At 39.1% G+C, this 14,498-nt stretch overlaps 1 protein-coding gene and 1 long non-coding RNA gene across 9 annotated transcripts in view; both read right to left on the reverse strand.

Moving 5' to 3' along the window:
- Nucleotides 1–11,396, reverse strand: part of LOC131236701 (zinc finger CCCH domain-containing protein 19-like) — a 31,076-nt gene extending 19,680 nt beyond the window's left edge. For 5 of the 8 annotated variants that reach the window (XM_058234070.1, XM_058234064.1, XM_058234066.1 and 2 more), the window contains exons 1-3: nucleotides 10,661–11,394; nucleotides 4,972–5,051; nucleotides 924–1,111 (exon numbers count right to left, since the gene is read on the reverse strand). In XM_058234070.1, coding sequence (XP_058090053.1) covers nucleotides 924–1,111; nucleotides 4,972–5,051; nucleotides 10,661–10,764 — 372 coding nt within the window. In that variant the 5' untranslated portion in view covers nucleotides 10,765–11,394. Of the gene's footprint in view, nucleotides 1–923; nucleotides 1,112–4,971; nucleotides 5,052–10,660 lie in introns of all 8 variants that reach the window. The other 3 variants (XM_058234067.1, XM_058234065.1, XM_058234068.1) reach the window with 3 other exon arrangements.
- On the reverse strand, nucleotides 7,978–10,171 carry LOC131236703 (uncharacterized). Its single transcript, XR_009166843.1, has 2 exons — nucleotides 9,779–10,171; nucleotides 7,978–8,987 (listed from the first exon to the last, which is right to left on the reverse strand). It is a non-coding gene; the product is annotated as an uncharacterized LOC131236703 (long non-coding RNA).
- Nucleotides 11,397–14,498: the final 3,102 nt, after the last annotated feature.

Here is a 14,498-nt window from a genome sequence, read left to right on the forward strand (position 1 = left end):
AGAAGGATTAGCCAAAACTGGAAAATAAAAGGAAGAAAATTATTACCTTGAAGAAGTTGGAGGGGCACAAGAAGAAATTAGAAGAAGAAGATCAAGGGGAGAGAAGAAGCACCATTAGAGAGAAGAGAGGAAGGAGGCAACCAAAGGGTTTGTTTTTCATTAATCAATAGTTAAAATTCGAGTTTAGGGCTTTAGCCCACTTAAATAAGCAAATAAAGACATAAAATTACTAAAATACCCCTAGAATAAGCAAATAAAGACATAAAATTACTAAAAGACCCCTAACTAAGTCAAAAACACGCAAATAACATAAGTACGGGAAAGTTTGGGCGCTCGGTCTTCTTTCTCCAATCTTCCTTCACATGTGTCTTCCCTGAGTGGGGTCTTCTATATGTCCAATCACATATGAAAGGTCTTCAGCTCCTCAATAGTCGCCTATCCACAAAGACGACAGTTGTAGTTGGCGCTTTCTTCGTTGGTACACCTTGAATGCGCTTGTGTCCGCATCAAAATCCTAGCTTCCAATCTTGAGTCTTCCTTCAATTAGGGAGATTTTTTAGGATTGTATCAAGGAGATGTTTGCAGCATGTTGGGCGATTCATGTCAACAACTTGGATCAATGGACCACGGGCGCCACTTGTACCTACTACAAACCCATGTACAACACACATATGCTTGGCTCAAGGATCCTATAATTCCTCTTGAAATAAACTCATACATAATTTGATGCTGATTTGGTTCACGCAAGGCAATAAAGAAGAAAAAGAAGAAGAAGAAGAAGAAGAAGAAGAAGAAGAACAACAACAACAACAAGAAAAACATAAAAGATTCATTTCTGGAAGGAAATTTATTATAGAAATGTAGCCCAACACATTTAAGAATTCAAAAAAAAAGAGAGAGAGAGAGCTCATTATAAAGCATACCCCATCAGAATCGACATCGATGTCTTCTTCTATCAGCATCACAAGCTTTAAGCAATCACTACAGAAGCTCTTGTCCTCTTTGAAATGCACAAATTCAGCAGATCTGATACACGCTTTGCATACAGAGTTCGGACAGCAAAAGCATCGGAAATTTGAGCTTTTATTGCAGATGAAGCATGAATGCCGACCTATCACATAAGAAGATCCATTGTAGTCCCTTTTTTCACAAGCATTTAAAAAAAAAAAAAAAAAAAAAAAATCTATATTGAATCAAGTAATAATAGACCAACAGTGGATCATCATAAAAAAAGCAGTGTAAACCTTCTCTAGTTGCCATTTATGGAAACTAAGAGTAGACTAGTCAATCTAGGAAAATAAATAAATGAGCATTACTTTTTCAACTCAGCATGTCCATGCTCAGCCACACTGGAAAAGGAGACACGCTAAGAAGAGTGTTGGCATTGTGTGTCCTAAAAAGCCAATGATGATTGTTATAATCATGTATATTGATGACCACATGTGCATGGTTTTTCTATGGATGCTGTGATTAAATGTGTGGGAAACCCCAACTATCCAAGATTTTATGGGTTAAAGGGAGGGTTTCCTCTGGTTGTCCTAAGGGAAGGTGAGTTTGGACACAACGGCCATTGACCAAGGGTAAGTTTTCTTTTATGGACTCGCAACCCAAAATCCATGAGCATAGTAGTGGAAGTAGGCAATGACGAGTAAAGGGCGGATTGGTCATTCTATGTGTGGAAACCAATGACAAGTTGGGATGGAAGGTCTCCACCATTGAGCTAATGCCTAGGCCCTACCCACATAAGAGTGTGAGTGTTCACAAATGTGGGTTCTCATGTCTCAAGCCTGGCTGAGCACTTGCATTGGAAGATCGCATCAAGTCTCCAATTTGAGAGATCCGTCATGACCGGATCATATTAATTTGATCATGTACTAGCTTTGAGTTATCCTTAGACTTAACGTTTTCTTAGGACTTCATGGTCCCAGTGTTGTGTGCTTTGGCTCACCCTGTGAGGCTACATTAGTGATCAACATACATGTATAGTTGGGTGCATTTAGGATACAATATAAGAAGCCCATAAGCTCCAATCCAAGATCCACTGGTTACTTCGAGGAACTAATTTGGGGCTTAGATCTTAGTTATTTGAGGTTTTCTAGTTGGGCTTGGCGCTTAGAAAGATTTTAATGTTTAATCGAAGGCTTTTAACCATTAAAATTGTTTTATCATACTTGATGGACATTTGATGGTTGAGATCTTACGGTCCATGTCTTAGGTGGACATAGGATGTTGGTGAAGAGTAGCTGCCATTTGATAGTGGAGGGATTTGGTCAATTTGGTGCATGGATAAGGTAGGCATGCAAACTTTTAATGGTGCAGAGCTTTGGTAGCATATAACAAAGTCTGTGAGGGTGAGGTGCACTATAACACGTGTTCACTTTGAAACCCTGGCTCCAACTTATAAACAAATCCTATCCCAAGGAGGCAGAGCAAGAGAGAGACTTGGCTTCCACCCCTACGGGGTGTTTATTTTTTCAATTCCTTAGTAAATACCAGTAAATAGCTCATTATTGTTATTTATGTCCGTCTGAAAGCCAAGGGAAGGGGTATTTCTACCTTGAAACTAGGCCCAGAAATGGCTGATTTAAATCTGTGGGGTCTACCATGATGTACATAACATATCCGCGCCGTCCATCCATTCTACCTGAACATTTTCAGGCATGAGCCCAAAAATGAGGCAGATCCAAAGCTCAAGTGGTCCACACCATAGGACATCGTGATCGTAAAAGGTTTTTAACGGTAGGTGTTCAACCCACTATTTCGTGTGGTGTGGTCCACTTGAGCTTTGGATCTACCTCAATTTTGGATTCATGCACTAAAATCATCCCGCAAAATGGATGGACGACGTGGATAAGCCACATATATCACAATGGGCCCCACATGAAATTCGCACCCTCAGTTTGAGTGTAAAAAATGTCATTGTCAGCATAGAAAAAAGTGCAGGAATTACATTGTAATTAATCATTACCCCTTTATTGATGCGGACATCAGTGGTGCACCCTTTAGAGTGTACCAGATGAGGAGGCGTTGCCGACAGAGTACTAGAGTGGAGGAGTTGATGTGGATGGATGATGGGTCCATCAGACCCACTTTTTGACGCGCTACAAGTGCAGGAGCGGCATAACCGCACCCCGACCATAGATCCATGGGTCGGATTTCACAACCTACCAGACGGGTGTTTTAGTTTTAAACTTTTTTTGTTCTTTTTCTTGTTTCAGGGGCTTTATTGTAACTTTCTTTATTTTTCTTCTTTTTGGTATTTTTCTTGTTTCTAGGGGCTTTAGTGCACTTTTACCTTTTCCATTGCTTATATATACGTTGTAAGAAACCCTATTTTGATTATTATTGAATGAATAGAAATTCGTCTCTTTTCTTCCTCTTTATTAAAGAGATTAGGGTTTCAGGATTGACCCTTGGGTATTGAGGATTCTACCCTGATTTTAGGTTTCCTTCTTTCTAGATCTTCGAGGTACAGGAAAAGGTAAGAATCATCTTCCTTCTTTTCTTTTGACGACAAAAAGACCCGTATTTTCTTCATCTCGAACCCTTCGTTCTTCACCCCTTTCATTCCTCTCTAGATACCCCCTTTCTAGTTTGAACGGAAAAGAGGGATGGTTAGTGACTAGGATCAAATCCAAACTTGACCGTGGACTGACTTATGCTAGATCTGTGATATCTTCATATCCCTAGGTCCTCCCTTTTTATTGTTTGCGTGATCTTATGTTAAGGGGCATGATCCTAACGAAATAACCTCATCTTTGTGTTGAGATTTACCTAATCCCTTTAATTGAAAACGGTTAGTTAATTGGTGTATTTATTTGAATATTCTTTAACCTAATTATACATGCATCTAGGGTTAGGTCATCACATGTCCCTGCATCATTTACATACATTTTCACATGGGGAAATTGAAAAACAGACACCCCCTTAGGGACATCTAGTGTGAGAGGGAGAGGAGCAAAAGAAAAGAGGAAGAAGAGAAGAGAAAAGGAGAAGAGAAGTGGGGAGAGAGAGAGAGAGAGAGAGAGAGAGAGACTTCACCCTCCTTCTGTCAAACGTTCCACACATGTGCACCCTTGATTAGGCATCTCTTAGGAGCCCACATCTAGCCCTACCCTAAGCGTGTAGCAACTCTTTACTCACCTCTTCTCCAAGATAGATCCAGCGGACACTTCCTACTTATAAGAGCGTCATTAGCCTATTGCAGTGACCAAACGGCATAAATCAAAGGTATGATTGTAATTATGGTTTTATGTTTTTTAAAACTTGAATAATATCTAGACGAGAATATTAAGTAGGTTATTTTTAAAATGTGCATTTTTTTAGAACCTTCATGCTACCATTGCTACTTGAAAATTCCACGACAAAGAGGATATATAGAAAGTTTTATGGAGCATCGGATTGGTTATCAACATAATAAACTATATAAGCAAGGTCCCCTTTTGGTCATCAAATTGTTTATATGGTGGCCCTCGTGGTGGATGTGGAAATGCCAAAAAGAATTCCCCGTTGGATGATCCTAAACGTTTGACTAGGACGAGGTTACGTGTTGACTATAGGTTGTAATTGTCCATTTTCATTGGATAGCTGGTTGTGTATCACTCTCTTGACTAGGCATAGACCCGAGATCGAGTCTTACTGCGGGTATTTGGTGCATGCTCTACCGAAAAAAGAAAGTTTGGTGCAAAAAATCATATGAAAAAGAGATCTTAGGGCATGGTCCATACCATGATAGGGTCCACCAAATCAACAATTAGGTTACTGAAAGGTGGGAATCAACTATGTAATCCCTGGCTTGAAAGGAAAAAACACCATTTAATTTGATTCAGCATATCCTATTATAGTTCTACCAAGAAAATAAACATGTTTCAAGAAGCAAGGGAGGAGACTCCTTAAATATGTTCAAAGGGAACTTAAATGAATTAACTTCAGACAAAGAAAGCAACTGAACAAAGAAGGGAAGAGGCTTACTACAAATCCATCGATCATTTGTCTCTGGTTTCATAGGATCCATGTCCACACATTCATGATGATAAGCTTTAAGACAATTCCTGACAACAGTTATGGTATGATAGTAAGATATGAGCATAATCTAAAAAGCAACACCATCCAATGCTAATTATACTTCAACAGGAAGGTCAATGACATGAAACTCATTCCTCAGCGATTGAGAAGATAACAAATAAATGTTAAAGAATATAAGAATTGGCATGGATAATGGGCAACTTGTGTCAATTTAACATTTATCATCCCACTATAACGTCAAAAATAATACAATCGAATTCATATCAAAATGTACTACGAGGACTAGATTGATTAAACAATACATCACATGACTTTTTTTATATAAAAAATCTGAACATTAAATCCGATCTCACCAGAATGTAAAGGCATCCTAGGAGCAGAGATTCTATTGGAGTGGCAAACTATAGTAATTGGAAGCAGTGTTTTAAATAGCGAATAGCATGGACCATAGTGTTCATCCCTCCGAAGCGTGAAGCGTAAGCTACATAGCATGTAGCATAAGCTACACGCTACTTCTAGATTTTTAATCAAGGTTGGGCTTGGTAGCACCAATTTCATGACATTTTGCACCACATTATACATATTATGAAATTTACCAAAATTTCATGATATTTGGTGCAACCAAACGCAACCTTAAAGTAATAATACGAAAGAGCATTAATTAAAAATAAAGGTAAAGAAAGAGCTACAAAACTTATTTAATATTGTTACTTGTATTACTTTTTACTATAAGCATTGGAAAGATTAACTAATTTTTATTGATAATAGAAAAATGTAACAAATCATTGAAAACATTAATTGCTTTTAATGTTGTCATGAAAATAACTTGTAATATGAGCTATGTAGCACGTAGTGTGTAACATGTGCAAATTATCATGTAGCGTAGGCAACATGAGACTTAAGCTATTTTCATGAGCTACATAGCGTTAAGCTAAGCTACGCTACATAGCATGGCTATTTAAAACATTGGATGGAAGGGCTTCCATATAGCCTTCTCTTTCTCCTCAAGCTTCTTCTTTATTGTCTTCTCTTTGTTCTTTCTTTCCTTTTGGTTTTTTGGGTTAGCTATCCAAAGCGGCCTGTGTGGGTGACTAGGGGGCACTCATTGCGCCATGCCTTGGTAGTGTTGGATGTGGGTCATCGCAGGCCCACATTGTTCGACCCCTAGTAGGTGAGCCCCTATGTTACTTGCTTTGCTAGGCTGCCATAGGGAGCTATAGACCTTTCCTTTTTTGTCCGACTTTGTATGGCCTCCTTCAGGAGCTATTTCCTCTTTGGAAAAGTCTCCTAAGCCAACTCTATCTCTCTGTCTTCCTTCCCTACCTATATGTATTCACAAGGAGGTTCATGGCACTCTATGCAACCCTAAAAGCCATCTCTATGAGAGAGAAAAGTGAGAGAGCAAGAGAAACAAGAGAGAGAGAGAAAGTGTGACCTGCTTACTAGCAATCTCATCCATTTATCACGGCCATTTTTCATCCAATTGCCATATATGCCATCAGATTTGAGGGGTGGAGATCATCTCTCCTTCCCATTGTGGTCAGATGGTGAATCATTGGAACACTCCACCATTTTAGCTTTGCATTGTGGTTTGATTCTCAGATCATTGTAGTAGCTGCACAGATAGGGAGGGGTTTCAATGGGTCAGGTGCACCCAATGGGTACCCGAGCCCGGCCCGACACAGGCCGGATATGCTTGTAGCCAAATTGGTGGGGGTTTGGTATTTTTTTGAGCTCGATTAATAATTGGGCCAGGTGTTGGTATACCCCAATCCAACCTAAACCCATTTATATGCTCTCTGTGTGTACGTGTATTTGTAAATCTTGTCAAATAATCCCAACCATCCAACCATCATGTCGCTTCATATATTTAAAATAATGGATGGTCTAAATCAGACCTACTAATGATCAGATTTTATCAGAAACTGAGAAGTGAGAAATTCTACATGTGATATACACTAACTGAAAATTAAACTGCTGAAATCGTGGAATACACTATAAATAAGTCGCAATCCTGAAGTCAGATTTATTTTTTGAGCAATCTTCACCTCTCGTTTGTAGATACATTATGCAGGAATAGGACCATTCGATTATTTTCATTTCAATTGTTCAATAAATATCCAACAATGGGATAGTTAAGTGATCAAGTTGTTGTTGGTTTATGATATATCTTGATTGGGACCTACAACTTGGATGTGAGTTACTTGAATGCCACATGTACAATTTCTCAGTGACTGTAACATCCATAAACTCATGGTGTGATTGTTTTTTAAATCTGAAATCATAGATGGGTACCCAATTCCCTAATGGGTACAGGTGTGGTTGCCCATTTCAGACTTGTCATGGGTATGGATATGGGTATGGGTGCAATATGCATTAGGGGGTATGGGTATGAGTATGGGTATAGGTGCAGTATGCATTAGTGGGTATGAGTATGGGTATAGGTGTAGTATGCATTAGTGGGTATGGGTATGGGTAACCCTACAGCCAGCAGGTTAACACCCCTAGGCACACAAATCGAAATGCTTACACTACATGATTTGCACCACACCAACAGGCTGTCTTCCCTCTGTTGTAGTTTCGCTTTTGTTTCGCTATCGAATAATAATAAATTTGTAGCTATCATTCAAGAGAAAAATCTGGACATTAATAAAAGAAATTGAAACATGAAAAATAAATAAGAATGGGCACAACATCTATATACTAACATTCCACATCAAATTTTGGTGACTTTATCACATTTCTTGGCATATGTACACAACGATTAACTGATTGAGCATTTGTACCAATTAAACGTTGGAAAGAAGTCTGTGAATATATGTCACCTACTATCCTTTCCATCTCCCTTCAATCCACAAGAGAAGACTAAATCTAAAAGCATCAACAATCTTGAAACAATCCCACTTCCTTTTCTTTCTTTCTTTCTTTTTTCTTTTTTCTAATTTTTTATTGTGTGTGGTATTTATGTTTCTAATGAGATCCAAATGAATTACAGGATGAATTATGAAGTTGTAGGACTTTGGTAACATTGTCCATAGCAATTATTCTGTGTATCTTAAAGACATTGATGCCAAGATATGCATGTACTGCACAAGGACTGAGGGACTGATATGCAATAATATAACCTCTCTAGATTCAAAGTTGTGGGTGGTTGCAGCTACTTCCAAGGTTCAAAGTATGCTTGTTCAGAATCTTACTATATCTGTAATCCAATGGTCTAAGGGGTTAGAATCTTACTATATGCGGCAGGGCTGCCAGAACAATGGTTTGGATCACTGAATTATAGGCCGCAAACCATTCGTGGCCTGACACATCAGGACCTGGAGTTGTCTTTTTTATGAACCTACCTGACTTAATGATTCAGTTCCAAATTTCTTTTGAATGGGACTGAGGGCCTGTTTGGTGCTCACAAGGATTAAAAAACCCTCAGTGATGGACAACCTATGATGGGGTTTGCCATAGTGTAAATCTAACGACACATAGCCCATTCACTCTTTCTTTTACCGCTTTCATGACTCAAAAAAAAATTGAAAAGGAGTTGGAGTTGAAGTGAGTCACAAGCAAATGAAACAAGTGAAGTCATGCAGGGGATGCAATTCGAGCTTCATTACTGAAGACTCCAAGCATAGGAACAAGGGGAGGATAGAATGCTCGGACCGAACTTACAGAACTTTAGTCATGCCAGAACTTTGTGCAGAGGCCCACCTTTCATTGATCCAGACCATCAATCTAGTGAGCCCCATCATGGATAGGCAATGCTCCGAAAGCTCCTCTGGTGGACAATTCTCAACATCAAATTGTTGTTCTGAAAATGGATGGTTAAACTACGACACAACCAACAAAATGAAATGGAAAAAAGTCCACCAACTGATGGCTGGAATGTCCAATGGTGGATATTCTTGGCCCATCGCCAGGGGCGGCTCAACATTTTTGGGGGCCTTAGGCAAGTCATAAAAATGAGGCTTTTTAGTTTTTTTTTTTTTAAAAAAAAAATTAATAAATTCAAAATTAAACCATAAATTTGCCTCTTGCCTTTTTAGATGCAAAATTACTAATTAAACTTTTGTATTCAAGTTTACCCAATAAATCAGTTTCGATAGATAAAATTGCTAAACCGTTTAATCTATCTTGAGACATAATTGTTCGTAAATAATTTTTTATAATCTTCAGTTTTGAAAAACTTCTTTCTGCAGATGCAACTGTAACAGGTATGGTAAGCAGTATTCTATATGCAATAAAACAATTTGGAAAACAATCTACTTCTTTTATTAGATTAAGTATTTTGAGATTGTACTAAACTTTCTATTCTCCTTTTTTTCTTGAGTTTTTCATATCCAGAAGCATATTTTCTACCAGTCAATTTAAAGATTAACAAGTTGACACAAATAAGGAATAATAATAATAGATAAACAAAAGCTAATTGATATAAATAATAAATTGAAAAATAAATTCTTGAACGATACAACCTGACGAATCCTAGATTTGTTGAAGCAACAACAACCGACGGATCAAGACTCTAAGAAGCTGATTTGCCGATTATTTGAGAAGTTGTTTTGCAGATATTGTTTAGCAAAAAAGTAGGAAATACTTTGAGATTGAGAAGCTGCTTTGCTTAGCAAAAAAGTCGGTTGTGTTGTGCGATTGTTTTGCTGTTTAGCAAAAAGAACAATCCACTACTAATAATCTAATTAGACATTGGTGTGCCATTGTACCGTTAGAAAAATGAAGTTAGAATTTAATTTAGAAAAATGACGTTAGAATTTAATTTTTTGAGAACTTAATTAGCAATAAAGTAGGTAGTTGTGGTCCTAGGTTTTAGGAGAAGAATTTATTGGGAATGATGCTATTATTTTGAAAAGAGACGATAGAGTTAGACTGTTATTATTGATAGTGCTAGTTTCTAGGATTTGTTTTTTATTTTCAATTTCAAATTTGTAAACTAATTTTTAGATGTTCCTATTTTGTAGGCCTTTCAATAAGTTTTATTTCAAAAAATTTAGGCTTTTTTTCTTCTTCTTAATTTTAATTTTGCTATAATATAGGACCTTCATAATTAAGAAATTTTAATTTTGCTATAATATAGGGCCTTCATAATTAGGGGGCCTTAGGCGATTGCCTCACCTGCCTACCCCTCAGAGCCGCCCCTGCCCATCGCCCATCCCTATTGGGAACCACTAGATGAGAACTCTGGATCACCTGAAGATGGGCCCTACCAGAATGATCAGTTCAAACAGCAGTCCGACCTACATAGAATGCTGCCCCGAGCAAAAAGCCACTTGTCTAGGCCAAGCATGGTAAATGTCATTAGAACAAGACCCAAGGAAAGAGCTTCAAAACTCCAATTTTCCCAGAAAAGAAAGAGCCAGCTTCCTAATAAATCCAAGAAAACTTAAACTAGAGAAGCCTCTCATATTCTAAATGGAAAACAACAACAACATGCAAATCAAGAAGCCATTTAGAGCATTTGCATGAAAAACGTATTCAATATCAAACGACTTCTCACACCAATTCTGCAAAAGCTCATTCACAGAAAGAGCAAAAATAATGCAAGCAAACAAAGCACCAAAGCATGAAAAAATAAAAAAAATAATAATAACTACAGGTGTTCTGCAAAATCAGAAGCATTGAAACTCACTGGTATTCACAGACGACCAGCAATCCACCATCTTTGCAGGTGAAGCAATAATCCTCTGCAACCTCTTCCTTCCTTCTCCTACGCCTCTTCCTAGCCCTCTTCATCAGAGAACTTCTCTACTCCGAAATAAAATTTAAAAAAAAAAATTCCTACAAGTCTTCTTCAAGCTCTGATGATGAAAAGCTCCAATTACCAAAAACCCACCTCACAAGACAAGCCAAAAACCATTTTCAGCCCTGGTTTTGAAGAACTGAGCAATCATTATGCAGTCTAAGAGCAGAGGAAAGGTCGGATTGAAGTATTCTCAAAAACCCATCTCAGCATAAACGCAAAAAACCCATTTTAATCACTGGTTTTGAATTAATGTGATACAGAAATACAGAAAAAAGAGTAGAAGAAGACATGGACTGAAGGCTGCTCAAAACCCATACCAGAAAGGGCAAAAATGTCAAAGAAGAAGGAGAAGAAGTTGATTTCTACTCTAGACAGGAACTTCTCTACCAGAATGCAGACAGAAAGCAGTAGAAAATGCTTGGATTGAATGGTTCTTTAAAAGAACCATCTCATGAAAAAACCCAAACAAGCCCCTGATTTTTAGCTAGAATTTCTGCCAAATTGCAGGCATGGGGAGATTGGGGCACTGAAACAAATGGATTTCCGTAAATACCCATCTCAGTAAAAATTACATACTAGAAAATCTATTTCTACAGAATTCAAGTAAAAATCTGTCCCCCAATACAAGGAAACATTGGAGTTCGGATTGGAAGAGGATTCCGCGGTGTGCCACACACCACCGACCTCCGTGGTGTGTTGACGTCACCAATTTCTGTGGGCCCACCATACATCTGTTATATCCACACCGTCCATCCATTTTAAGATATCTAGCTAAATAGGAGGCAGATCTAAACCTCAGGTGGACCACACCACAAAAATCAGTGGGGACAATGATTCTCACCGTTAAAACCTTCTTAAGTCCCACGTTGGTTTTTATTTGCCATCCAATATGTTTATTAGGTCACGCGGACCTGGATGAAGGGAAAAAAAACAAATATCATATTGATCACTTCTACGACCCCAATAAGTTTTCAATGCCAGACATTCAATCCTCACTGCTTTCTTTGATCCGGTCGCTTGAGCTTTGGACCTGTCCTATTTTTGGGCTCAAGCCCTAAACCGATCTCACCAAATGAACGAATGGCTGGGATATGTGACATACGTAATAGTGGGGCCTACATAACGTGGTGACGTCAACACACCTCGGAGGTCAGTGGTGTGTTGACACCACGCAATCCGCTTCCGGATTGGGGACGACAGATATATTCAAAAGAAATTTAAATTAAAAAAAAAAAAAAAAAAGCAGGCCTTTAGCACGCGGATACGGGTGCGTGACTTTCGCTGACGCGGACAGAACTATTTATATAGGTGAGATCTAAACCGTTCATCTGGTTCAGAATCATTATTTTGTACTGGATTCCAAAAATCAGGACGATTCAACACTTAAACTGGCTACACCATGGGAAAAATTTGGATCCACGGTAGATTTTAAAAAGTCTAAACTGTATGTGGGATCTACTGTAGATTTTACAAGGAATCTAATCCACTAATCTGACATAACACACCATCAATAATGGAATAAAAAAATAAAGACTTTCAACACATTTCAACCGGACCACGCCATGTGAATTTAGAGTTTTAGGCAATATTTTACACTGTTCCCTATTTTGTGGCCCACAAAAGTTTTATATTTAAATTAATTTTATAATCCATGGTAAATACACTACTTTAAATATGATGGACGGAGTGGATCGAATGTAATTTTCTTTCACATAGCGATCAGTTATCTCAAGTCAAGTGGTAATGCAATACATCCCCACCCATGATAGTCCGTTACGGGCGCCGATTAGATACCGAGAGGGTGAGCAGCGAGACTCACTACTGAAGTGACGTCACCAAGTCCCGTGGACCCTACTATGATGTATGTGCTGTATCCACAGCATCCATTCATTTGGAGATATTATTTTAAGACATGACGTAGAGAAAAAGTCAGATCCAATGTTTTAGTGGACCCCACCACAGAAAATAAGGGGAAGGTTGATCCCGCTATGGAAACCTTCCTAAGGCTACCATGATGTGTTTTTTTTTTTCGAAATCTAACCTGTTCAAAAGTTAACAAAAACATTTAATAAGGGAAAACACAAATATCAGCTTGATCGGAAACTTTTGTGGCCTTTAGAAGTTTCTAAGGTGTCATCACTCTCCCCACTGGTTTCTGTGGTGGGGTCAACTGAAGCTTTGGATGTGAGTCATTCTTTGGATCTTACTCTAAAATGATCTCTTCAGATGTATAGACGGCGTGGATACAAAACATACATCATGGTGGGCCCACAGAACTTAGTGACGTCACTTCAGTAGCAGTCTCGCTAACAGTAGCAAATCCGCGCCCGTTACGTTACGTTACATCCGGATTGGAGCGGGGATTGGGTACTACCCCCACCAGGACGGAAGCGGATTAGTTGGTATACCACACACTACCGACTTGGCTGATGTGTTGACGTCACCAAGCTCTGTGGGTCCCATAATGAGGTATGTGTTATATCCAGACCATACGTTCATTTGGCGAGCTTTTCATAAGGCTTGAGCTGAAAAATAAGACATATCTAAAGTTCAAGTGGACCATACTGCAAAAAACAGTGAGGGATTTAACTTCTACCGTTGAAACCCTTTTTGGGGTAACAGAAGCTTGGGATCAATATGATATTTTTTTCCCTCTTCATCTAGGTCTTTGCGGATTGGATGGAATATCAACGTTACGGTGGGCATTATGAATTTTTTTAACGATGAGAATCATTGTTCCCACTTTTATTTGTGGTGTGGTCCACTTTAGCTTTGGATTTTTGGGCACAAGATATAAAATGATCTCTCCAAATGGATGAACCATGTGGATCTAATCAGTGGGACCCATGTAACTTTCATCTCCTTTGAACCGTTTGTACAGCGGAGCTCGAGGAGCGTCCGCGCTCGTCTTCGCACGACACCTACCACATCAGATAGGTTGGTGGTGTGGTACACCAGCAATCCGCTTCCCGCCAGACGTAGATAGAGAGGGACGGTCCTGCAAGGGCCTCTGTGGGGCCCACCGTTATGTGTGTATATTGTCTAGTCCGTCCATCCATCTTGAAAAATCATTTTAATTGATGAGCACAAAAATGAGATAGATGGAATGCTCAAGTGGACTACACCGATGGAAACAGTGGGGAATGAATATCTACCGCTGAAAACCTCTTGATGGCCACATAAGTTTTGGAACAAGCCGATATTTATGGTGGTCACTCGAGCCTTAGATTCATACTCTGAAATGACCTTTTCAGAATGTACGGACGGCTTGGATTAAACACATAATCATGATCAGCCTGCAGGACCGTCCGTCTCTAGCTGTCTGGTGGGGTAGTACCCAATCCGGCCCTCTGGCCTTTAGCGTCTGGTGATTGTCAATGATCTAGACCATTTGTACACGATGGACACTGCTGTGGACGGGCGACAATCGAAAAACATACAGAGGAATAGGTGAGAATTGGAATCTGGTAGGTGGGTGGGATCCCTGACTATGGGGCTACATCCACGCCCTCAATCCGCATTGAAAAGCTTATCTTAGGCATGATCCATACATTTGGAGAGATCATTTTAGGGAATGATTCAAAGAATGAGACAGATCCGAGGCTGGAGTGGACCCACCACAGAAAATAATGGGGAGAGTGACGCTCACCGTTAAAACCTTACAAAGGTCCACCGTGATGTTTATTTGAGATCCAACCTTTTCATGCGTTAATGCTGACATAAA

Source organism: Magnolia sinica, chromosome 2, assembly GCF_029962835.1.
Source record: "Magnolia sinica isolate HGM2019 chromosome 2, MsV1, whole genome shotgun sequence".
NCBI classification, from domain to species: Eukaryota; Viridiplantae; Streptophyta; class Magnoliopsida; order Magnoliales; family Magnoliaceae; genus Magnolia; species Magnolia sinica.